The following is a 23,522-nucleotide window of genomic DNA, read 5'->3' on the forward strand; positions in this document are numbered from 1 at the left end:
CATGAGGGTTTGATTCAGAAACACAAACACAAAAGCAGTACAGATTTATAGCAGCATCACTTTATTAGTTAAAGCAGTGAAATTCTGTACAGTATCTTTGGGACAGAATGACAGATGATGATCTCCCTACAGAGCGCTGAAGAAGGCGAGGAGGCCGGTGTCAGGGGACGGCTGGGCCAAAAGCTTCTGGATCTGTCAAGACAGCATCATACAGGATGTCACTTTCATTACTTATGTTGGCAGCATTCTCAGAATTAAATCAATCTTGGCATGTTTGCAAGGGCAAGATGGGAGCTTTTACTACAAAAAAGTGCCACATTTGGGTTTGATCACTGCAGAATGAAGTCTCACCTCACACTTGTATAAGGTCACCTGTAACTGCTCAGCTGTGTCAGTGATAAAGGTTGTAAGCAGTGTATTTTTCTGTAGACTGTATTTGACAGCAGTCGGAGGACATGCAAATTATGTTTTCCTTTGGGATATGCTGCCAGATTTATATTTATGACACATCTAAACAAACAAAAATAACTCAGGAATGCAACAAAGAGCAGCTGTAGTAAGCACCTCCTTGAAGTTGGGGTGTTTGGCGTCTTGAACCAGCTGCAGCATAACAGCCTCTGTGGTGGTGAGGTAAGCTCCGCTCTGCTTCAGTCGGGACAGAGCAAACAAACGGTCTGTCTGGCTGTGGAGGGAGACACAAAAGTAGTATCACACATATAGTTTCCACGCGCACACACAGGAACAAATCTATATTAAAAGCAGGTGATAACGCTATATAGCACAAAAAACAGAATACCTTCTGGATGAGACGGCATCAGCCACAATATGAACCTCCATTCCCTTTTCCAGCAGGTCAAATGTTGTGCACTGTGAAGAAGACAAGAAGCAGAGGTCCTCCTTCATTAACTGAAGCTCTGTGGCACATAATCTTTATAGCTGGGTATCCACCAAAAGTTCCCGGGACTTTTAGTCCTTGGAACTACTTTCAAGGAACTAAAAAGTTCCTTCAGCCCGTTGTTGTCTGAGTTTCCACCACGGTCTAAAGACCTGTGAAGATTAGGCAAATTAGTCCGCGGGTGTATGAAAAAGCGACAGGACATAGGACGAAACACACTCTGCAGCCTACAATTCAGTGTGTCCATTCGTTTCATCGGAAAAAAAAACACATTTGGAAAAAAACGTAAGATTTCGTATCACTGCGACAACGATATTTACTGATGCACGTAGGATGTAATGAGTGAAATGCAGAGGAGGAAAATGAAACTAAGAGCGTCTGTATCTACAGTAAATCATCTGTTGAGCCTTTGATGGTTATTTATTTGTGATTTAGAACGTAACCACCATGAAACAACCAGAAATGAACTTTTCTTTCGCTCATTCACAGCACCGTCGCGTCTCCCTCTTCTACCATTACTACCTCGCCCTCGCGATCTCTGTCTCACTTTTTATCTGTGTTTTTTTTGGAGGCCAACATCAGAGCCTAACTTTACTTTCAATGTTATCAAACAAAGAGAAATGCTCTCCCATTGTCCTAAAATGGTCCTGAATCAATACTAGAGTACGTCCGTGTTTATGAATGAAGCGGTAAAAAAGTTGAAGCAGCAGTGCTGTGTGTGTATTTTTGACCAATCAGCAATTGTCATCCCTGCAAACTCCACCCCGAAGGTTCTGGTACTTTCAGAAAGTACTACCCCTGACCAGAGCCTTTTGGGGGGTAAAAAGGCCCCATAAAATGTCCCCGGAACTTAATTTAGACCCTGGTCCCTGTGGTCGAAACGTAATGAGTTCCTCAAAAGGTTCTTAGTTCCAGGGGAAAGATCCTGTGGTGGAAATGGGGCTTATGTTGTCTTTTATGACGCTGAGAAGGAAGAAGTCATTTTAACAGCTAAACTGCAGAAACAATGATGTGATCTTACTGCAATACAGGCGTGTGCCTCTATTCCACACAGTATAGCCCGCTTGGGGTTCCCCAGGGACTGCAGCTCCCTCTCCACCTCCTCTATCATCATGGTGAATGAAGTTTTAGCATGAGGTGTCAGGTCTCCTATTCCCAGCTCCGGTACTGTTGGACCCAAGCCTTTAGGGTACTGCTCTGTCACAATGGCGGGGATGCCCAGAACACGACTGGCCTGTGAGAAGGAGGAGAGAAATGATGAATACTTACAAATTCCTCACTAGTAGAGGTCAATTTTCAAATAAGATTTAGGGGAACCAAATGATGGAGTAGCTTTTCACATCTATTAATAAACTGTTCATCTGTCAAATGTTTCAAAAGTCGCTTAAAGGGTCATTTAATTGCTGTTTTGTAATTGTTTTTCCCCATGTTGTCCATGTATCTGTTTTTATGTTTTTTATTTTTTCCCACTCACAATTTTGTTTGTTTACAATTGTCCAGAAGTCTTTATAGATATATTTAAATCAATATCCTCCTCACAAACACTAACCATACACTTCCACGCAACACCCACACACACTTGTATTTTTTTTATATATTGACTGTATTGTTATTGTTATAATATATATCTTGTCCTAATTGTTTGTTATCACTATTATGTAGTCATATTATTTCTTTATATTAATCGTGTCTCTAGGTGGAGGCTTCAGATAAGTCCAGTGGATTTTTTTTACCTCTTCCTGCACTGTATATTATTCATTTATTTTTTTGTTATGTTGTATAGTCTTAAATTGTGCAAAACAATCAAACAGTAAACAGTAAATGTCTGAGGCTGATAACTGGTATGACTGACACACACTGAGATAGGTGTGTGTAATGGAGCGTATTTCCAACCTGCAACAATCTGGATGCATTGCTGACAATGTTGGTGAACTGGAAGATGTTCGGTCTGAACTTCTCTTGCATGTCACACAGTAAGAGCACTGTATCCTTGGTGGAGAGCCTGCCGAAGCTTGCCACTGCAAAAGAGCAAGGTCACAGAAAAGAAGAAAATTGTGATCAGACACATTCAGGTACAAGTCCAGAGGTACAGTGTGAGGGATGACATCAACATAGCACTGAAGCATTGAATGTTTGCAATGTAGTGTCTACTTAAGGAGGAAAGAGGTTCTCTTCCTTGTATGAAATATTTCCTGCATGGTGTTGCATTGCCTTCATGACGATGAGACCAACTTGTATCATAACCTGACACATTAGTGACAAAGCAATGACTGTGATCCTAGGGTCCTTTTGTCATTTGAGCACATTTAAAGATATGATAAGATTTTCAGTGGAAATAAGGAAATGTGCAGTGTACAGCAGCAAAGGGGATAGTGCAAAAAACAAGATGCATCATCTAACACAGTAAAAAAAAAGAGTTAAACAAAGAGTAACAAAATATGAACCATTTAAATAGAAGGAAGTATAAAAATAGGAGCAGTATATACAGTATTGACAATAAACAGACTATTAACACAATTGCACAAGTGGAAAATGATATTGCAGTGATAAATATGAGAAAGTTAACTTACTCTTGTTGTCTGAGTGGTCAGATTGTGAGGAGGTGCAGTGGGTGACAGGTTAAACACGACTGTTGAAAGTTCACCTAACAGATGAAGGTATAATGTCCCATGTGACTCCTCCTGTGTAAAATAGAAACCAGCAAAAACACAACATTACCTATTTGTAAGTGAAAAGAGGAAGAATGCATTCAATATTAAACAAAAACAGTAAAATATTAAACAAATAGACAACCAAACATTTGAATTCGTTATGAAACAATTAACAAATATATTCCAAAGTCACAATAATAACTAACCTAACATGTAGCTGAGAGGACACACAAGTTAAGCAGCCTGTCTTTGACACAACTCTCCAGAAGCGCATTGGCCAATGGGATTACGAGTCTTGGTGATTGACGTGTCTGTGAGCCAATAGCAGCGACTGTTCAGGTGGGCGGGACTCATAAACTAACCGTAAGTGGTCGCCTGAAAATGCATGACAACGCATAGTCTCCAATAGAAACACAGAAAGAGGAGTCACAACCGCCAGCAGACGACTCGACGACAAGTGACGATAAGAAGAAAAGTAAGAAAGTGTAATATATAGAAAAGTATACTCAATTAGCGAATAACAACCGTCTGTTATGTGTTGTTGATAGTGAGAGAGGAAGCATTTCCGGGTGTGTGACGTATAAGATGATTGACAGAGATTTCGGCCAATAGGAATGCGCCTCTTTTTTCTGTTTAGCCAATCAACATTTAGCTTTTAACATGTGGTTGGGAAATGGCTAATGTTACTATTCATGAAGGCTACATATATCTTTTTACTTTTCTATGTTTTTTCAGAGAGGCTGTTAATTTTATAATGTATCAAATATATTTTACACTAATACTAATAGCAACTTCACATCTTGTACATAAGAATAATGTATTAAAGGTCTCATATTATAAAAAAGTGAGATTTTCATGTTTTTTTTTTTATTATAAAGAAGGCTTAAGTCCTATATAAATACTGTGAAAGTATCGAAACACTCAATCCACGGGGAAATACACACAGCCCGTATTCAGAAACTCTGCATTTGAAACAAGCTGTCAGGATTTCTGCCCATTCGTGATGTCACAAATATACAATATTTAGACCCTTTACACAGATTTAAACGTAAACATTCTAAATGTGTCCCAGTTTATTCCTGGTTGCAGTGTATGTGAATGTCATCAGCTGACAGGAAGTACACATGGACCCAAGCTGTTGCCTTGCAATGCAATTCTGTTGCAATTCTGTCAAAATGCGCTATAATGGAGCGTTTCAGACAGAGGGTAAATACAGGCAGATTCAGGCCGATAGTATGAGGAAAATAAAGTGTTTTTTTTAACATTACAGCATGTAAACATGTTATAGTAGAAACACAAAATACAAGTATGAACCTGAAAATTAGCATAATATGGGACCTTTAAACTAAGCTACAAACTCTGGTTAGCTTAAATCCATCGATGCTTAAAACTGTCAAACTCAGTTAATTGAAAATATCTTGTTTCATGTTTTGCGGTTTGAAATAAAAGTTCATGAATTGCAAGAAATACTCTCCATTTTATTATTATTATTATTTTTCATTAGCTGTGTGAGATTCAAGGGTGACTTTCTGTTTCAGAATTATTTTAGAAAACAATTTTTGATTTTGCCAAATAACTTTATTTCATAGATGCTAAAGTTTCGCGTTTTGTGAACAACACTTAGATGAAACCAACTCAGGGTCAACAAGATATAGCATAATCATTACAGTAGCCTGGCTAAACTTCAGAGTCTGATCTATAAATACTATGTCTTAAGATTTCAAGTAAAACTAATAATATTACAGTACATAAATCACACCTGCACATTGACTGTAGTTCATCATGTGTAGAATATGAGAAGAAGATAAACTTAAGAAAACACAGAAAAGAACAAATTGTGTTCAGATACATTTAGGAACACGCCCAGAGGTACAGTGTTAGGGATGATGTTAAAATAGCACTGAAGCACTGAATATCATGTTTGTAATATAGTGGCTATTTTGAGCTTTATTTGGAACTTCAAGTTATGTTTTTTCACATTGGTGCAATTTTTGTCTACTTAAAGGGACTGTTTGTAACTTCTTACACGTATAAATCATTCCGGGTCGGTGTCCCATGCGTGCTCGCGCGTGGCTACGCTGTTCAAACAAGACTCCAACACAAACTACACGGAAGCAAAGTTATATCTAGTGAAGCCCGTCTTGCAAAACAGTGTTGGCCGCGGTCGGAGGACGCGGGGGAGACCGTAGCTTTGGTCTCCAGGGCCGGAGTCTCTGCTGTACTCTGCTCCTCTGCTCCTCTGCCTGCTTACCTTCACTCACACACCGTGCTCGTTCTCGTTATTTCGCTCCACTCTCACGTGCATGCTCGCACACTACACACTACAGAAGAGATAGTTTAGCTCTGAGAATATCTAATGAATGTGCAGTGGACATTTGTGCAGAAATAACTGCTGCAGCTCCTCCACACCAACAGAGGTTTACCGTGTCTTGTGAAGTGACGGGGCTCCGCAGCGAGTAACGTTATCGTCTCCGACCAAAACTCCGGTGTCTCCCCTGTTCCCTCCGGCCGCGGTCGGGAGGCTGAAGCAGGAAAAGCTAATACTAGGATCAGCATTGATTCTCCGTCTGGTCAGCTAACATTACTGCCAAGCAGGTGAAATATGGATTGATATTGTGATTTTAGCTGATGTGTGTCGCCTCAATGTTTTGACGGATGCTCGCTCACATTCAGGTAGCGCGTGCACACGGGCGAGCGCGAGCAACAGGACAATGACTTTCGTTGACTTAACGGCCACAGGTGTCGCTGTTACAACCAATTTCTGATTCTTACAAATAGTCCCTTTAACTGGTGGTGCATAGTTGTAACTATTTATATGATTTTATCTTCTTTATTTATTTATTTATTTGATTTACATTATTTGAATTACATTTATCATGCTATTATTGTAAAGCACTTTGTAACCTTGTTTTTGAAAGGTGCTATATAAATAAAATTGTTATTATTATTATTATTAAAGCAATGACTGTGATCCTAGGTCCTTTTGTCATTTAAGCAAACTTAAATATGAGAAAGTTAACTTACTGTTGTTGTCTGAATGGTCCGACTGTGAGGAGTAAGAGTGGGTGACAGGTTAAGCACGACTGTAGAAAGTTAAACTATTATGTACCTTTCTTTGACACAACTCTGCACAAGCGCATTGACCAATGGGATTACGAGCCTTGGTGATTGACGTTTCTGTGAGCCAATAGAGAGCGACTACTTCTCTCAGCCAATCACCTTGCTAGCTCGGGTCAGGTGGGCGGGACCCATAAACTACCCGTCAGTGGTCGCCTGAAGATGTCTGACAACGCAGAGTCTCCAGTAGAAACACAGAAAGAGGAGTCACAACCGCCAGCGGACGACTCCACGACAAGTGACGATAAGAAGAAAAGTAAGAAAGTGTAATATATAGAAGATTAATACTCAATTAGCGAATAATAACCGTCTGTTTACGAGGTTTGTTGACAGTGCGAGAGGAAGCATTTCTGGATGTGTGACGTATAAGATGATTGACAGAGATTTTGACCAATAGGAATGCTCCTTTTTTTCTGTTGAGCCAATCAACATTCAGCTTTTAACATGTGGTACTACTGGGTTGGAAATGGCTAAAGCTAATATTTATGAAAGCTACACATCTTCTCTTATTGATCTTATTATTATTGATTATTGACACATGCTTTCTCAGAGAGGCTGTTTATGTACATAAGGTATCAAATATATTTTACACAAAAGCTTATAGCAATTACACATCTTGTACATAGGAATAATTTATTAAAGGTCCCATATTATGCTCATTTTCAGGTGCATACTTGTATTTTGTGTTTTTACTAGAACATGTTTTCATACTGTAATGTACAAAAAAAACTTTATTTTCCTCATACTGTCAGCCTGAATATGCCTGAATATACCCTCCGTCTGAAACGCTCCGTTTTAGCACGTTTTGACTGTTTATGTACATAAGGTATCGAATATATTTTACGCAAAAGCTTATAGCAATTACACATCTTGTACATAGGAATGATTTATTAAGGCTAAGCAAACAAACTGTGGTTAGCTCAAATCTGTCAAACTGTCACAGCCATGGATGTGGTCACAGCCCAGTTAGATGAACATATCTAGTTTCATGTTTTGGGGTTTGAATAAGTGTTAAGGAAATGCAAGAAATAACCTCCTTTTCATTATTATTATTTTATTTAGCTGTGTGAGACTTAATTCAAGGGTGGCTTCATGTTTCACCTGTTTCAGAGTTATTTTAAAAAAACTGTTTTTGTCTTTGCCAAATAACTTTATTTCATTGATGCTAAAGTTTTGCGTGTTATTTGGATTAAATCAGGGTCAACAAGATAAATCATAAGGCAAGGCAAAGCAGCTTTATTTGTATAGCACATTTCAGCAACAGGTCAATTCAAAGTGCTTTACATAAACATTCAAGAACATTGCGACAAAGTGCAAAAGAACATTTAGACATAATTAAAACAGTTATAAAAACATTAAAGATTAGATAATGAAAACAAGCTAAAAATAAAAGCTAGGATAGAAGCTAAAATAGAGTATAACACAAGAGTAAAAGCTCTAATGCGGTATAAGATCATTATCTGGTTTAATAAAAGGCAGCAGCAAACAGGAAAGTTTTAAGCTTTGATTTTAAAAGAACTCAGAGTTGGAGTTGGTCCTGCAGGTTTCTGGGAGCTTGTTCCAAATATTTGGTGCATAAAAACTGAACGCTCCTTCTGCATGTTTAGTTCTGACTCTGGAGACACTAAGCAGACCTGATCCAGATGACCTGAGAGGTCTGGATGGTTCATAACATAGCAGAAGTTCAGAAATGTATTTTGGCCTTAAACCAAAATAAAAAATCATAATCATCATACAGTCATCTGGACAAACTTTTAAATTCTGACCTATTCATATTACTAGGTCATAAGATTTAACGTAAAAGTAATCATATTACAGTAAATACAAAACGAGTACTAGTAAACAAGTCACACCTGTACATTGACTGTAGTTCATCATGTGTAGAATATGAGAAGGATATAAACTTATTAGGTCCTGTATGTACAGTCATTTTGTATATGAGGGCACAATTATGTTTGAGTACAGTGTTCAAAACATGAGATCTGAACAGCATAGAGATTTTTTATTTTTATGTATTGTGATTCAGTTCATTCCTGAGGATAAAATAGCTTTGGAAAGCCTTTTGTGCATTTTATTCATTTTATAAACTCATAAGAATAAAGAGAACAAATAGATTTGATTTTATATCCTTAGTGTGTAAAGTGTTTAATTCAGAAACTTTAATTTTTAAAATCTAACCTAAAAACATGGTGAAAAGAAGTCTCTACAAACGTAGGTCCAATGCAAGTTTTTAGTAATAAAGCCAAATTTTCTGTCACTAGACTCATCCAGGCAAATGTTTGACAACAGTGAATCTCAAAGCTTATAATTACAACAAATATATGTCTTTTCATGTAAGTATACATGGAGAATGTAGTTCACAATTGTACCAACAGGTAAGCAATAGGAAATTAAAATAATTGAAATACACATCAGAAGTGATTGAAGGGAATATTGCACAAAAGGAATTGTAGGCTATAATAACAAATTGTGCAAAAGCCCAAGGGGTGCTCATTGTTATAGCTCATATGGCAACGGCCCATTACAAAGGCATGTCATTCTTCTGTATTTTTTCTAATTCTTTACTGGAAGCACATCATCATAGTTTTTTTGTTTTTCCACTGATGAATGGTGGTTGTGTGTCACTAGATTCAACTTCTCCAGAAATTCCCCCTGAACAGTTCATGAACATGTTTAGATCTGACTGGATCAGTCTGGTTGCATCACTTTCACTTTTTATTTTTCTCCATTTTTTATAGTTGATGTGCTGCTGAAGGCAGTGGGAGACACTCCTATAATGAAAACAAAGAAGTGGGCAGTGGACAGGGTGAGGACGATACAGTCCCTGTCTCAGTTCATCTCTCGCTTCCTCAAGCTTGATGGCACTGAGCAACTGGTAAGAATGAAGTTGGTCTACTGGTTTGTTCACTTTCCAAAATCATGTCTTGGACAGAGGCTTTGAAAACGTGCTTCAGGTCTTCCAATATGCATATGTCTACAGTGGAGGAAATAAGTATTTGATCCTTTGCCGATTTTGTAAGTTTGCCCACTTACAAAGAAAAGAACGGTCTATAATTTTAATGGTAGGTTTATTTTAACAGTGAGAGACAGAATATAAAAAAAAAATCCAGAAAATCACATCATATAAAAGTTAAAAATTGATTTGCATTTGATTGTGGGAAATAAGTATTTGATCCCCTAGCAAAACATGACTCAGTACTTGGTGGAGAAACGTTGTTGGCAAGCACAGAGGTCAGACGTTTCTTGTAGTTGGTCACCAGGTTTGCGCACATCTCAGGGGGGATTTTGGTCCACTCCTCTTTGCAGATCATCTCCAAATCCTTAAGGTTTTGAGGCTGTCGCTTGGCAACTCGAAGCTTCAGCTCCCTCCACAGATTTTCTATGGAATTAAGGTCCGGAGACTGGCCACGCCACTCCATGACCTTAATGTGCTTCTTCTTGAGCCACTCCTTTGTTGCCTTGGCCGTATGTTTTGGGTCATTGTCGTGCTGGAAGACCCATCCACGACCCATTTTCAGTGTTCTGGCTGAGGGAAGGAGGGTGTCGCCCAACATTTTACGGTACATGTCCCCGTCCATCCTCCCTTCGATGCGGTGAAGTCGTCCTGTCCCGGTAGTAGAGAAAGACTCCCAAAACATAATGTTTCCACCTCCATGCTTGACGGTGGGGATGGTGTTCTTGGGGTTATAGTCAGCATTTCTCTTCCTCCAAACACGGCGAGTCGAGTTGATGCCAAAGAGCTTGATTTTGGTCTCATCTGACCACATCACCTTCTCCCAAGCCTTCTCTGAATCATTCAGGTGTTCATTGGCAAACAGACGGGCCTGTACATGTTCCTTCTTGAGCAGGGGGACATTGTGGGCGCTGCAGGATTTTAATCCATTACGGTGTAGTGTGTTACAAATGGTTTTCTTGGTGATTGTGGTCCCAGCTGTCTTGCGATCATTAAGAAGTTCCTCCCGTGTAGTTCTGGGCTGATCCCTCACCTTTCTCATGATCATCGATACCCCACGAGACGAGATCTTGCGTGGAGCCCCAGACCGAGGGCGATTGATGGTCATTTTGTGTTTCTTCCATTTCCGAATAATGGCACCAACAGTTGTCTCCTTCTCACAAAGCTGCTTGCTGATGGTCTTGTAGCCGATTCCAGTCTTGTGCAGGTCTGCAATCTTGTCCCTGACGTCCTTAGACAGCTCTTTGGTCTTGCCCATGGTGGAGAGGTTGGAATCTGATTGTGGACAGGTGTCTTTTATACAGGTAATGAGTTGAGGCAGTTGTCTTTTATACAGGTAATGAGTTGAGATTCGGAGTACTTTCTTAAAGCGAGAGGACTAATCTAACCGGTCTGCGGGGGACAGAATTCTTGCTGGTTGCTAGGGGATCAAATACTTATTTCCCACAATAAAATACAAATCAATTTATAACTTTTATATGATGTGATTTTCTGGATTTTTTTTTTTATATTCTGTCTCTCACTGTTAAAATAAACCTACCATTAAAATTATAGACCGTTCTATTTTTTTGTAAGTGGGCAAACTTACAAAATCGGCAAGGGTTCAAATACTTATTTCCTCCACTGTATATAAAGACATATAACTGCATCTGCTTTTCTTTGTCTTTTCAGTTCATTTATGTTAACCAGTCATTTGCCCCCTCACCGGATCAAGAAGTAGGGATGCTCTTTGATGTGAGTACATATGAACACCCGTTTTAATTAGGGCCGCACGATTTTGTAAAAATATCTAATTGTGATTATTTTGACTGATATTGCATTTGCGATATGATTTGCAATATTAAAGGGTATGATAATTTTTACATAATTATTCTCATTTTCATTGAAAAACATATTAAAATCATTATGGTGTGATTTTTGCAGGGATCTGTACCAAACAAAGATGTTTTCTTAAGTCTGTAGAATATGATGTGTAGGGCAGGACGTCTCTGCAGCACCACCATTTTTAATTTAAAATGGTATTTTGACACACATTTCACCTTTAACAAACATTGCGATTTCCTCCTCATCCTGCGATTTGAAAATTGCAGTAGACCTTATTGTGATTTCGTTTTCGATAAAACTTGTGCAGCCCTGGTTTTAATGCCATGTTACCTACGTGTGTTTATTTAAATAGGCTTCCAGATAAAATTAAATTCAGCAATTACGATTTAAAAGAGAAACAAACAGCAGATAAACACGAGTCACATTCGTCTTCTTTGTTTTGTAATCCACTTTGGAACAGATTGTGTAATGTGTTGAATAACCTCAACTCCAAAATCCACTCACCTGTTTTTTCTGAGCTTTTTAACAACATTATCATCAAACACATGTTTGATTCCTGTTCAATTAACTGATAAAGACCGTCAGATGCGGTTGAAAGCTCAGAAAAAGCTAGTAACTGGACCTTACACACAAACCTAAACAATGTCTCCAAATGAAATCGCAACACATGTACACACAAAAGATGAGTGTATTCTTGTTTAGTACACTAATACTTGCCAACAACATAGATTTAAATCTTGTTTCATTTATTCAGTAAGTGAAGCAAATGTGCCAAGCCTTATCTGTGATTACAGAATAAAATAAATAAATATTACCTTTTACCTTTTTATAGAAGACTTAGTTTGTTGCAAGCCTATTTAACTGGAGGCCCGAGGGCCAATCCGTCCCCTTAACAACCTCAATGCTGCTTTTCTGGAAAAAAGTATTACAATTTTTCTTTTCCGATGCTGTTACGGACTGTTAAAAGCAATATTTTATATTTTATTTTATTTAAATAACCTGCTAATTTTTGACATTGTTAAGTTAACATTGTTTGATTATTAGAAGATCATCATTTTAATAGTAGACTAATCAGCCTATTCATTAGTTATGTTTTCTTAGGCTCACAAAGACTTATTTTGTTAAAATGTTTTAACCCAGGCTGTCTAAGCAGAGGGAATCTAGGACAGTCAAACTGAATAAAACAAGTTGTTAAATGCAACATTGTGTTTATTAAAACAATAATCTACTAAGATTAAAAAGGTGTTTTGTTTTCATCTTTAAAGTCCTGGCTTTGCAGGTGAGATAGGAAATGTAAATGTCCAGGTCCTTGGTCCGTCACTAAAAAAAGTAATTGAACAGGCCTGGTTTACTGTATGTACACGCTCTAACAGATGTTGTGGTGATATTTAGAACACTTAACCACAGTGTAACTAAATGTATTTACCAAAGTCTCTTAGCCTTTAATGAAATATTAGAATAGTAGCCTGTGTTATTAGCCATCATTTGGGGCTCAGCCCATAGAAGTGGATCGGTCATGTGGAGCTGTGACCAGCAGAGGGGGCAATAAGAGGGAAGCTCCATGTTACAAATGCCAAAATCCTTTAACCACTGATTAAAGTAACCGCAAAGACCTCAAAGTCCAGCCACAGTGGACATCTGCTCTCAGTGCTTGACGGGTCAACATCAAATGAAATTTAACAGTTAACAAACATTTTGAACACAGTCATTTTGGAAATTGACTATCACATCAATCTTCTGTCTTACTATTTTATTTAACATTTACCTGAATGTATTTTTTTCTCTCTTTGTCTCTTTCTTTTCTAGTGTTTTGGCAGCGATAACAAGCTGGTTCTACATTACTGTAAATCTCAAGCCTGGGGTTGAACTGCTTCCTTCAACTCCATTTCAGACCTCCCCCTTTTTCTTAAATCCATCCTCCAAACATGCACACAATGTTGTTTTTGCTTATCAGTCTTTCTGTATATACATATTGTAAATAAATGATTGTAACAATATAAAGCTCTTTTCACATTTTTTAAGGCATCACATTTGGCACACATTTGGCAAAAATAAACACTTCACTTAGTGGGCACAGGATTTGGCTTTGCACAGCGCTGGTGCTGATTAGGGGGGAAAAAAGTAAAAGCCCATTCATATGCATTGGTTCACAGTTTTATCCAAACTTTTATGAAATAATTGAATACCTAGTAAAAGTTGTCAAAGAGCTCAGACTGGTGGTGAAGGTTTTTGTGAGGTTGCGAAGGATCCTCCTCTAAAAAGGGACAGGCACAGGAAGAGAGGGGGCACTACAGTAACAGATGGACTTAGAGGGATTACATGACTCAGGATGGGTTTGTGACATAAATTCCCAAGAAAGACAGAAAAGAGAGTAGAGTGGCGTGGAGACAGACGCCCAAGCGCTCCATCAGTCTTGCATCTCCGTTCAATTGTTGGCCAGGAGGATTAAAGGGAGGAGGGCAGCTGGAGAGGTACGGATCACTCCTGGAAGAGGAAAACTAGTGACAGATACAGACGGAAAAGATGAAGAGGGCGGTGACACGGAGGATCGGTTCAAGATGGAGCAACTAAAATCAAGTTCTTAAGGAGCTTTTGAAGAGCTCTTTTAACAGGCAGAGATAACTGAGGACTGTAGGTTTACAGGACGGCAAAGTGTTTTACTGAGGCAGTCACCTCATGTTTGACCTGAAGTACTACAAGGGACAAGAAAGAGATCTTTGGTAGGTACTTGTCACTGATGCTTTTAAAATAACTACAGCTGGAAAGATGAGTCAATCAACAGAAAATTATTAATTTCAGTCATTTTTACAGCTTCTCAAATGTGAGAATGTGATGCTTTTCTTTGTTATTTGTGATGCAAACTGACTAATAAAACAAGTAATAAGAAGATTTCACCCTCATATTCTTATAATGTGCATTATTCACTATTTTCTGACATATATAGACTAAATAATCAAGAAAATAATTGTTACTTGCAGCCTTAAAAATAAATAACTGAGATATACACAGTATATTGCTTTTCTTATTTAAGCCTAAATGGAGCTTTCTGATTTATTGAGCTTTCAGATATTCTGCTGAGTGCAGGTTAAATGAGGCAAATGGGTGTCCAGCTTCTAATGAGCTAAACCTGTCAGTGCGTCTGAAAAACAATTATCTTGTGTTTATGTTTCTATTGAAGAAAGAATTTCCAATCGTCTTGTAAGATTAATTAAAAGTGAAATTGGGGTTAATGTCTCCTTCATGCTAGATTCATCCAACTTGTTCATGCTGTGAACTTTTGCAAAGTTATCTTGATGTATGTTCAATAATGTTATTGCAGAAGGCTGAAGAGTAGGGCTACAACTAACCATTATTTTCATTGTCGATGAAGCTGTTGATTATTTTCTCAATTAATCGATTAGTTGTTTGGTCTATAAAATATCAGAAAATGGTGAAAAAAATGTCAAGTAGTGTTTCCTAAAGCCCAAGATGACGTCCTCAAATGTCTTGTTTTGTCCACAACTCAAAGATATTCAGTTTACAGTCATAGAGGAGTAAAGAAACCAGAACATTTTCACATTTAAGAAGCTGGAATCAGAGAATTTTGACTTTTTTTTTCTTAACAAATTACTCAAAGCAATTAATCGATTATCAAAATAGTTGGCGATTAATTTAATAGTTGACAAATAATCGATTAATCGTTGCAGCTCTATTGAAAGGTAATGTTTTTAATTGAGAATAAATTGTTTTGACATTGGAGGACATATTGGTGAAAATACCAGGGGATAAACAGAGAAAACCATGGACACGTATATAATTCAGAAATCATATAAAGCAGGTGTTTAGGCTGGCCTTATTCTTTGGACATAGTACATGTTTCACAGATTGTACAAATCTTCTTACATATACAGTCAAAAAAATCTACAGATTTATACACAATGATCTCGTACATCCATTCGATTTTATTCATTTCCTGTTTTTGTTTTTTTCCAAAGTTGTTATTTAATGTATTTTTGTCAGTATTATTCAGATAATAGAAACCATCCCATGTAGTTAGTTAGTTAGTACATAGTTGGTTTTAACTCATGTTCTGTTGTATTTCAGGGGCTGAGAATACAACAGGGAGACATTGCACAAGAGAGAAAGAGAGAGACAGCAGACATGGTCAGAACACACTTCACACTAAAACACACCTAACACAAACAGATTAAAGAAGATTATCAGGGATTACTAGCAAAATTTTCATCTAGATCTGAGGTTGATCCATAATTTCATCAAAAAAAGTAATCTCTTGTTTTTGCTCTTCTTGTCTTCTACTGATTTTAGGGTCCAGCGGTGGAGTTCATAATGAGCAGCAGGGTCAGGCCTCAGTGTGTTAATCAGGACGCAGGAAGATATTAGCCGGGGTCACAGGATAGCACATGTTACTTCTTCCTCTTCCATAACCCCTCCTTATCAACACAGCTGGAGGACGTATGTGACCTCAGGCAGACAGATGTCACCATATGGACACTCTGGTTTTAGCCTTTGTGTGCTCCCTTTAATGTTTCTTGCCAGGTGATGGATTAGTTTAAGGATGTCCTCTAGCTCCTTTTTACAACGTTTAATGATATATTCTAGTAATGTTTTTTGGTACAATCACACTGATCTATTAAATGCACACAAACGGGTCTCCAAGTGCTGAGGTTAGGGGATGTATGGACATCATTCACCACAGGGATCAATAGCAGGATATCGCATTAAAGCCATCTGGCCAGCATACTATTATGTCCTTGCGATTCTCCTAGATTGAACCACCGTCCACCTAAATCCCCTCTTGTTCATTTTTTTTGTTCCATCTGTCCTTTTTCCACGTGTATCAACTTCAGAGCATCTTATCCGGCTCCTTCCCCTGTCTCTCTCTCTCTCTCTCTCTCTCTCTCTCTCTCTCTCTCTCTCTTCCACTCTTTTAATCACTCTGACTTTAAAGTATCTTTTTGTCAGCTGTGTGTTGTCATCTTCTGCCTGTACTGTTCCATCACATTTATCTCTCCCTTTAAACCTGGCAGCGCATCACCTCTTTGAATCAGCCCAAAAACATCTGTCCTGCCCTAACAGCTCCATCTGTGACTCCCTCTGTCCTGTTTATCCTATTCCCACGTGCAGCATCTGCCCCTCTTTGCCTTACTTTCTCCCCTCTTTCTCTCTCTCTCTCTCCCGCTGCCTCCCTCTCCACCTGTGTGGCCATGCTGGAGCATATGTCCCGTCGCTCTCGCTCCCTGCTCTCCCTGACCTTGACCACTCTGGCTCTGGCCCTCTCCATCCTGGCACTCTGCACCTCTTACTGGTGTGAGGGCACCCACAAGGTGGTCAAACCGCTCTGCCTGTCGCCCGTCAAAATGAAGAACTGTGGTCAGAACAACAGCGAGCCTTACACCACAGGTAGATGTCTCACTGTCTTTCACCTCTACGCTTTACTGTCCTTCCTATTGCTTTATTGTTTCTCTTTAGTGTTTCTTTTAAGTATACTGTAAATTAGATTGCTCTTTTATTTTTATTGGCAAATTTGTGTACATACTAGGGCTGTCAATCGATTAATATATTTAATTGCGATTAATCGCATGATTGTCAATTGTTGATTAATTGCGAGTAATTGCAAATTAATCGCACATTTTTTATCTGTTCAAAATGTACCTTAAAGGGAGATTTGTCAAGTATTTAATACTCTTAGGAGTGGGTAAATATGCTTGTTTTATGCAAATGTATGTATATATTTATTATTGGAAATCAATCAACAACCCAAAACAATGACAAATATTGTCCAGAAACCCTCACAGGTACTGCATTTAGCATAACAATATGCTCAAATCATAACATGGCAAACTCAAGCCCAACAGGCAACAACGGCTGTCAGTGTGCTGACCTGACTATGACTTGCCCCAAACTGCATGTGATCATCATAAGTGGGCATGTCTGTAAAGGGGAGACTCGTGGGTACCCACAGAACCCATTTTCATTCACATATCTTGAGGTCAGAGGTCAAGGGAAAAAGATCACCAAGCTAGTTTCTGCTTGCCAAAATTTAGCTCAAGTTTGGAGCATTATTTAGCCTCTTTCGTGATGTGCTAGTATGACATGGTTGGTACCAATGGATTCCTTAGGTTATTTAGTTTCATATGATACCAGTATCTTCACTAGCTTTAAAATTGACCCGCTACAACCTCTGAAAAATCGATTGCATTATTGCGTTAAATAAATTAGTGGTGTTAAAAAAAATTGCGTTAACGCGTTATTATCGTGTTAACTTTGACAGCCCTAGTACATAAATGTATTTTAATATCCACTTTTTGAGGAGCACCATCCCATTTATGCAGGCAGCTCCTTCCTGATTTTTTAGTGATGTGCAGACCGACTCTTCCCAAAATCGGTTCCTTTGAGCTGATATGTGTAAATGTATCGAACATTTAAAACCTTTCGAGTTTTGATACTTTTTGCAAAATATAGCATCATTTTCTCTGTGACTCACATGAATGCACCATTAACCTGCCGTACTGTCAAGTCCGATTCAATCGACCCTTACACGTTCATTCAGTGCCACTGGCTTTGTGTGCGCCGCCTCCTATGTTTTGAACGACTGCATCACAGCTTGAGCAGTACCCTACGATAACAGCAAGTGGGCGAGTCGGAAAAGTCGGGGATTCATGATCACTCAGTCCGTTCGACAAGCTGACCACCCGACACATACCAGAAACTAAAAAGAGTTGTTCAAAAAGATTTGTTTGTTCATTTTGCACATCATTAATAAGCTGTATGCCTCACTGTGTGGAAGTGACTGGGATTATCATTTTATGTGTAAGGCAACATCAGGCTTGACTTAATTATTGCTCTCCTAACTTGGTAAAACTGAATGTGACCAATAAATACATAGATACAAATTTACTGAATTGTTATTTATTATTAAAATACACCAACAACTTGGTAAAAAATCTTCAAAATGAACAGGAATTACAATTCAAGTGTAAACCTTTTAAATGCAGCAACAATTTGGTCAAAATTTAAACAGGAATTAAAATCTCAGTATATAATGTATATAGTATATAAACATAGAATAGAATTGAATAGATCGGCCCCACTGTCAAGATACCTGATCCACCTATTTGAGTCGGTATCGGCCTGATATCCGATATCGGTATCAGTGCATCCTAATCATGTTGTTGTTTTTTAATGTAAAATGTTAATCTGCAAAGTAACTATTAAGTATAGCTGTCAGATAAATTTAGTGGAATAAAAAGTATACGATATCTCCCTCTGAAATGTAGTGAAGTAGATGTATAAAGTAGCATAAAATGAATGTACAGTACTTGAGTAAATGTACTTTGCTATGTTCGACACTGGTGAAAGGAGTGTTTCTGTTTTGAGCCGGCCTAAAGGAAAAGAAGATGATACGAAACTATTAAAAGTAGCCTGGTGACTAATCCTGATGTCTGTTGCAACACGTTCACAGGCGTCACAGTTTGTCGTGAACAATTCATGGATTCATTGCTTTTCCCGGCATCTGGCTTTTGCAAGAGTCAGAGGCATAATTTGAATGTTGAAACACTGTTACTGACCTGGTAACACCCATCATCGTCACAGGTTACTCTGTTTCACACGGATGCTCTCAGCAGGGGAAAATCAGAGAGTTGTATTATTTATGAACTTCTAAAAAATCTGCACAATCACTATAACTTGACAAAATAATCCTGTGTCAAGGTCTATTTACAAGCTTTTTCTGGAGCTTTCAACTGCATCTCACGGCCTTCATCAGCGGACTCTCTCAAGTACAGCAGATCAAGTACACCGACCAAACTCTGTGAGATGTGATTGAAAGCTCATTTTAGATAGTTAGATAGATAGATAGACAGACAGACAGATAGATAGACGGACGGACGGATAGATGGATGGATGGATGGAATGATAGATAGATGGATGGATGGATGGATGGATGATAGATAGATAGATAGATAGATAGATAGATGGATGGATGGATAGATAGATAGATAGATGGATGGATGGATGGAAATTGTCTTTGGTTTCTCCAGGTTACATACAATACACATAACACAACACACCATTAAAACATACAAAAAACTAGTAAGTGGACGTTAAGATTAATTTGTAAAAGTACTATTCCAAATCATGGACCAAAATGTGTGCACACTATATTATGTCACATTTATGTTTGAGTTTCCGTGCATGTGGTCAGTTTGTTATTGTGCATCATCTCATAAGTCTTCCAAAACATGCCGAAGCTTTCTGACGTTGACTTTACCAAAATTTTGGCCTTGACTCTTGAACCTGATTATTGCACGAATATTGAATTTCTTGATCTTTGCACTGTGTCACTGCATAACAACCAATACCTCGAACTAATCTGAGTGGAAAAACTGACAGGCCGAGAAACTGATTGTCCTTGGTTTGATGTTTTTTAATCTCTTTTTGAACATACCTTAGTCCCACAGTCAACTTAATTATGGTTTAGTATTAATCTGCGGGGTGTGAGGGTGGATCCCAAAGGTTTATTGGTCGATGGGGGAGAGTGCACTGCCTGCTGCCTGGTTTTTATTTTCTCAACAGATATATGCTTAATCCACAATGAGATTAACAGCTTTTACTGCAGGACGGAATCATCTTTCATCACTACATGTACTTTGTGTACTTGTACAGAAAGATCTACCTTTACAGTGGTGGATTTAACTCTCTCTTGTGCTTCTAAACCTGATTTACAAACACACACACACACACACACACATGTTGGATGACAAGGTGCTTTTGACACGCCTGCATGTGACTGAAAAACACAGGCATGTTACTTTTGGGGCCATGTTGTGATCAGCAGTTTTGTGCTCACTGTTTTGTATCCGTCTCTCACTCTAAAGTACTTTTTTTAATTTCCAATAACTTCCCATCAACACACACCTACATACAAAGTTTGTCGATTAATTGTTCTCTCTGGCAATTGGTGTATTAAAGAGGACCTAAAATGCTCATTTTCAGGTTCTTACTTGTATTTTGGGTTTCTACTAGAACATGTTTACATGCTTTAATGTTCAAAAAATGACTTGCTTTTCTCATACCGGCTGTGCTGCAGTGCCTTTTTTCACCCTCTGTCTGAAACGCTCTGTTTGGTTGGTCATTAAATTGGTTAATCAAACTAAACCCTTCAGACTCCTCTCCAGCTCTGCTCTAAATAGCTTTGTTTTATTATTTATGCAAATGTGTTACTTGGTGACATCACCACGTTATAGAAGAAAAGGCAGGACTTCAAGCAAGGCGTTTCAAGCAGTTCAGGAGCAGTGTTTCTGTGAATGAGAGTAACTCCCTTTGGTGTGGACTTTGGGCTTTGTAACTTTGGAGACCTTTTACATGCACAAACAACTATATAACACACTAAAAGAAAGGGAAGAAGCACAAAAGCATAATAGGACCGCTTTAAGTTTTGGACACTGGAAAATATCCAGTCAAAGAACCTAGTATGTTGATGCCGGTATCTCACAGGAAGAACGTCCGGTGTTTGTTGGATGTTTGCATGATATTGCTCCTGTGAATTTGGTTTTCCTCCCACATTCTAAAGAAATGCAGGTCTGGATTGGTTTAAACAATATAGATTGCCCACAGATGTGTGTGAGCATGAATGCATTGGTGTCTCTATGTCTAAAGAGCTGTGAAGAGCTGGTCCATCCAGTGCATGTATGACATCAACTCCATTATCTATACTAAGAGCAGGTACAAAAATGTAGCTAAAATGCTCTTCTCATTGTGATCCTCTTGTCCTGTTACACAGAGAGTCCCACCCAGAACCCCTTCAACCGCACGCTGTCTCCGGCCAGGAGGGACGAGCTGTCCAAGATCAGACAGAGGCAGCTGGCCAACGCTGTTCAGTACATCTGGGAGACCGGAGAGGACAAGTTTGCTTTTAGATACTTCCACACTGGTTTCTGGGAAAGCTGCGAGAAACACAGCGAGGGTGAGGCCACAAAACTCGCGTCCAATCACACATATTGGTCACAATATTAGTCATACTTTTATAATAGTACAGTTTTCATAGGTTCTTTTCTGCAAAATCATGTGAACTCAAAGAATAATGTCTTCCATCTCCATTTTGTTCATATCTGTAAATCTGGTTGGCAGGGGAGATATGTCGAAGCTTTATAGATTTAACACCTGGAGAAACACAAGGTGAGTTGTGTATCAGCCGAAATATAAAAAACATGAAATTATTATTTTGTCCCCTTTTAAATATTTGTTTCTTTATGGATGCATGTGCGTCAATTGTGTATGCATTTTCAAATGTTGCAGGTGTGCTCTGGCTGTCGGTTATTTCAGAGTTTACGTACATCGGTCTGCTGGGGATGGGCTTCCTACTGATGTGGCTGGAAGTTTTGTGCTGCAAGAAAGAGATGCACTCGCTAAAAATCAACGCCTATGCAGCTATCTGCACTGTGTTATCAGGTGAGACTCAGTGTGTCCTTCAATTTTACATTATTTGTTTTTCTTTTACCAACTTTTTAACCACTACGTCCATATAGCACGCTCTATTTGCATGGTCATCTTTCTTTGTCTTGTCTGTTTTTTTCTTTGTTTGTAGGTCTTCTTGGGATGGTGGCCCATATGATGTTCACAACTGTCTTTCAGATGACGGTCATTGTGGGGCCCAAAGACTGGAGGCCTCAGTCTTGGGACTACGGCTGGTCTTTTGCGTACGTGGCTGCTCTTTAGAGACAGCGTACAAGCCTGTATTACTAAAGCATGTACATAAAATACTTGTTATTTACAGGCTATGATGACATGTTTCTCTCCTCTGTTCCCAGTCTTGCCTGGGTGTCCTTCAGTTGCTGCATGGGCGCCGCCGTGGTCACGCTCAACTCCTACACAAAGACCATCATCGAACTCCGTCGCAAACAGAGGCTCCGTTTAGAGGAAGCAAGAGCCGCCACTCACGCTCCTTCCTACGACGAGGTCGTTCCAGGAGGCGGGCTCTACTCTGTCAGCGGCCTGTTGCAGTGTCCAGACGGCATGATGGATGTGGCGTGGGCCCCGAACGGCAGTGTGGTTGGAGTGGGAAATGGGGACGTACCAACGCTGGTTTTGGTTGGAGGCTGTGGGCCAGAAGGGTGTGAAGACTGTGAGAGAGAGATGGATGAGATGGACGAGGCCATGGACCGAGTTGATTCACCTTGTTAGGGGATCTTTAATATCCATCAACTTAAAAGGGCTAAAAAAACAGAAAAAGGAAAGACGCTGTTGCCGTGCTGCGGACGGTTCAATGTGAGCAAACAATTCCTGTTTTTCTTTTCTTCCACTTTGACTTTCGGTGAAGTTGGGACACAGTGATTGCACTTGAAGGCCGGTGAAATCAGTGAACAACAAACTGTGTGAATATGTCACACTGACATGCAAGACTGCATGTTTTCTGGGTATTTCTCAGTGCCTCATGGTTGGAAAGTAAATGTGTCTCCATATGTAAAGGCATATAAATGTTTATATTACTTTATTGTTTAAATATTATCAGGAGCAGATATCTCAATGATCATTTCACTGCATAGACGGGGTGGATGTTTCTTCTCCTGTCAAACAGATCAGCCTGTCCTTTAGACTAAGTATACAATATATTCTCATTTATCTGAGTTGGACATCAACATGTTTCAAGCTCTTCTTTCTCTTGTGACAAACTTTTGATGCATGCATACCAGTCAGAGGCTACAACAAACACAGCAGTCTCTCTGCAGATGCACAGACAAACCCATACGATAGACACATAGCGATAGAAAGATTACAGAGATTTTGAAAAGTCTGCTCTCTGATGTTGAACAGAAGATTATGTGTAAACCAGTAATCCCGAGTTGGATGGAGAGGAGGAGGAACAGAGTGAGGAGAGATGGGAAGCATGTGAAGGGATGGAGGGGTGGAGGGAGGAGGAGCGGGTTGTGGGGGGGTCAGATTGAAAGTTGGAAAGAAACGCAGGCACGCACTCCCACAGACTGTGCACACACACACACACACACACACACACACACACACACATACACACACATACACACATAAACAATCTGCAACATGAAAACATCAAACTTTCAGGGAAATA

The 23,522-nt window shown here is 39.1% G+C and overlaps 3 protein-coding genes across 5 annotated transcripts; 2 read left to right on the forward strand and 1 right to left on the reverse strand.

Moving 5' to 3' along the window:
- Positions 1–38: 38 nt before the first annotated feature.
- Positions 39–6,589, reverse strand: isoc2 (isochorismatase domain containing 2). Of its 2 annotated transcripts, XM_037785541.1 has the most exons (7): positions 3,753–3,940; positions 3,466–3,576; positions 2,789–2,913; positions 1,917–2,129; positions 797–867; positions 565–682; positions 39–192 (listed from the first exon to the last, which is right to left on the reverse strand). In XM_037785541.1, coding segments are annotated over exons 2-7 (594 nt in total). In that variant the 5' UTR covers positions 3,467–3,576; positions 3,753–3,940; the 3' UTR covers positions 39–126. The 2 variants fall into 2 exon arrangements, with proteins under 2 accessions (XP_037641469.1, XP_037641470.1); XM_037785542.1 differs by lacking the exons at positions 3,466–3,576; positions 3,753–3,940 and adding an exon at positions 6,571–6,589.
- An 89-nt stretch (positions 6,590–6,678) lies between these two features.
- atg12 (ATG12 autophagy related 12 homolog (S. cerevisiae)) lies at positions 6,679–13,437 on the forward strand. Its single transcript, XM_037785548.1, has 4 exons — positions 6,679–6,919; positions 9,402–9,538; positions 11,288–11,350; positions 13,247–13,437. Exons 1-4 carry the CDS (start codon positions 6,826–6,828, stop codon positions 13,304–13,306), a joined length of 354 nt encoding a protein of 117 aa, XP_037641476.1. The 5' UTR covers positions 6,679–6,825; the 3' UTR covers positions 13,307–13,437.
- Positions 13,438–13,556: 119 nt separating this feature from the next.
- Positions 13,557–23,486, forward strand: si:ch211-149k23.9 (germ cell-specific gene 1-like protein). 2 transcript variants are annotated; one of them, XM_037785522.1, is made up of 8 exons: positions 13,557–14,160; positions 15,524–15,583; positions 15,746–16,840; positions 21,222–21,404; positions 21,569–21,616; positions 21,737–21,889; positions 22,026–22,137; positions 22,249–23,486. In XM_037785522.1, the coding sequence occupies exons 3-8, from the start codon at positions 16,645–16,647 to the stop codon at positions 22,619–22,621; spliced, it is 1,065 nt and encodes a 354-aa protein (XP_037641450.1). In that variant the 5' UTR covers positions 13,557–14,160; positions 15,524–15,583; positions 15,746–16,644; the 3' UTR covers positions 22,622–23,486. The 2 variants fall into 2 exon arrangements, with proteins under 2 accessions (XP_037641450.1, XP_037641451.1); XM_037785523.1 differs by having other exon boundaries at positions 21,764–21,889.
- The last annotated feature ends 36 nt before the right edge of the window (positions 23,487–23,522 follow it).

The sequence above is a fragment of the Sebastes umbrosus genome, chromosome 11, assembly GCF_015220745.1.
Source record: "Sebastes umbrosus isolate fSebUmb1 chromosome 11, fSebUmb1.pri, whole genome shotgun sequence".
NCBI lineage: Eukaryota > Metazoa > Chordata > Actinopteri > Perciformes > Sebastidae > Sebastes > Sebastes umbrosus.

What these genes read in the sequence shown, in the direction of transcription:
- isoc2 (XM_037785542.1), bottom strand. An exon ending in AGGCACACGCCTGTATTGCA is followed by an intron (nt 868 to 1,916) that starts GTAAGATCACAT and finishes TCTTCTTCACAG; the next exon opens with TGCACAACATTTGACCTGCT. An exon ending in AACACCCCAACTTCAAGGAG is followed by an intron (nt 193 to 564) that starts GTGCTTACTACA and finishes CTGTCTTGACAG; the next exon opens with ATCCAGAAGCTTTTGGCCCA.
- atg12 (XM_037785548.1), top strand. Translation starts at nt 6,826, where the DNA reads ATGTCTGACAACGCAGAGTCTCCAGTAGAAACACAGAAAGAGGAGTCA. An exon ending in AAGTGACGATAAGAAGAAAA is followed by an intron (nt 6,920 to 9,401) that starts GTAAGAAAGTGT and finishes CATTTTTTATAG; the next exon opens with TTGATGTGCTGCTGAAGGCA. An exon ending in TTGATGGCACTGAGCAACTG is followed by an intron (nt 9,539 to 11,287) that starts GTAAGAATGAAG and finishes TTGTCTTTTCAG; the next exon opens with TTCATTTATGTTAACCAGTC.
- si:ch211-149k23.9 (XM_037785522.1), top strand. Translation starts at nt 16,645, where the DNA reads ATGCTGGAGCATATGTCCCGTCGCTCTCGCTCCCTGCTCTCCCTGACC. An exon ending in CTGCGAGAAACACAGCGAGG is followed by an intron (nt 21,405 to 21,568) that starts GTGAGGCCACAA and finishes TCTGGTTGGCAG; the next exon opens with GGGAGATATGTCGAAGCTTT. An exon ending in GACTACGGCTGGTCTTTTGC is followed by an intron (nt 22,138 to 22,248) that starts GTACGTGGCTGC and finishes CTCTGTTCCCAG; the next exon opens with TCTTGCCTGGGTGTCCTTCA.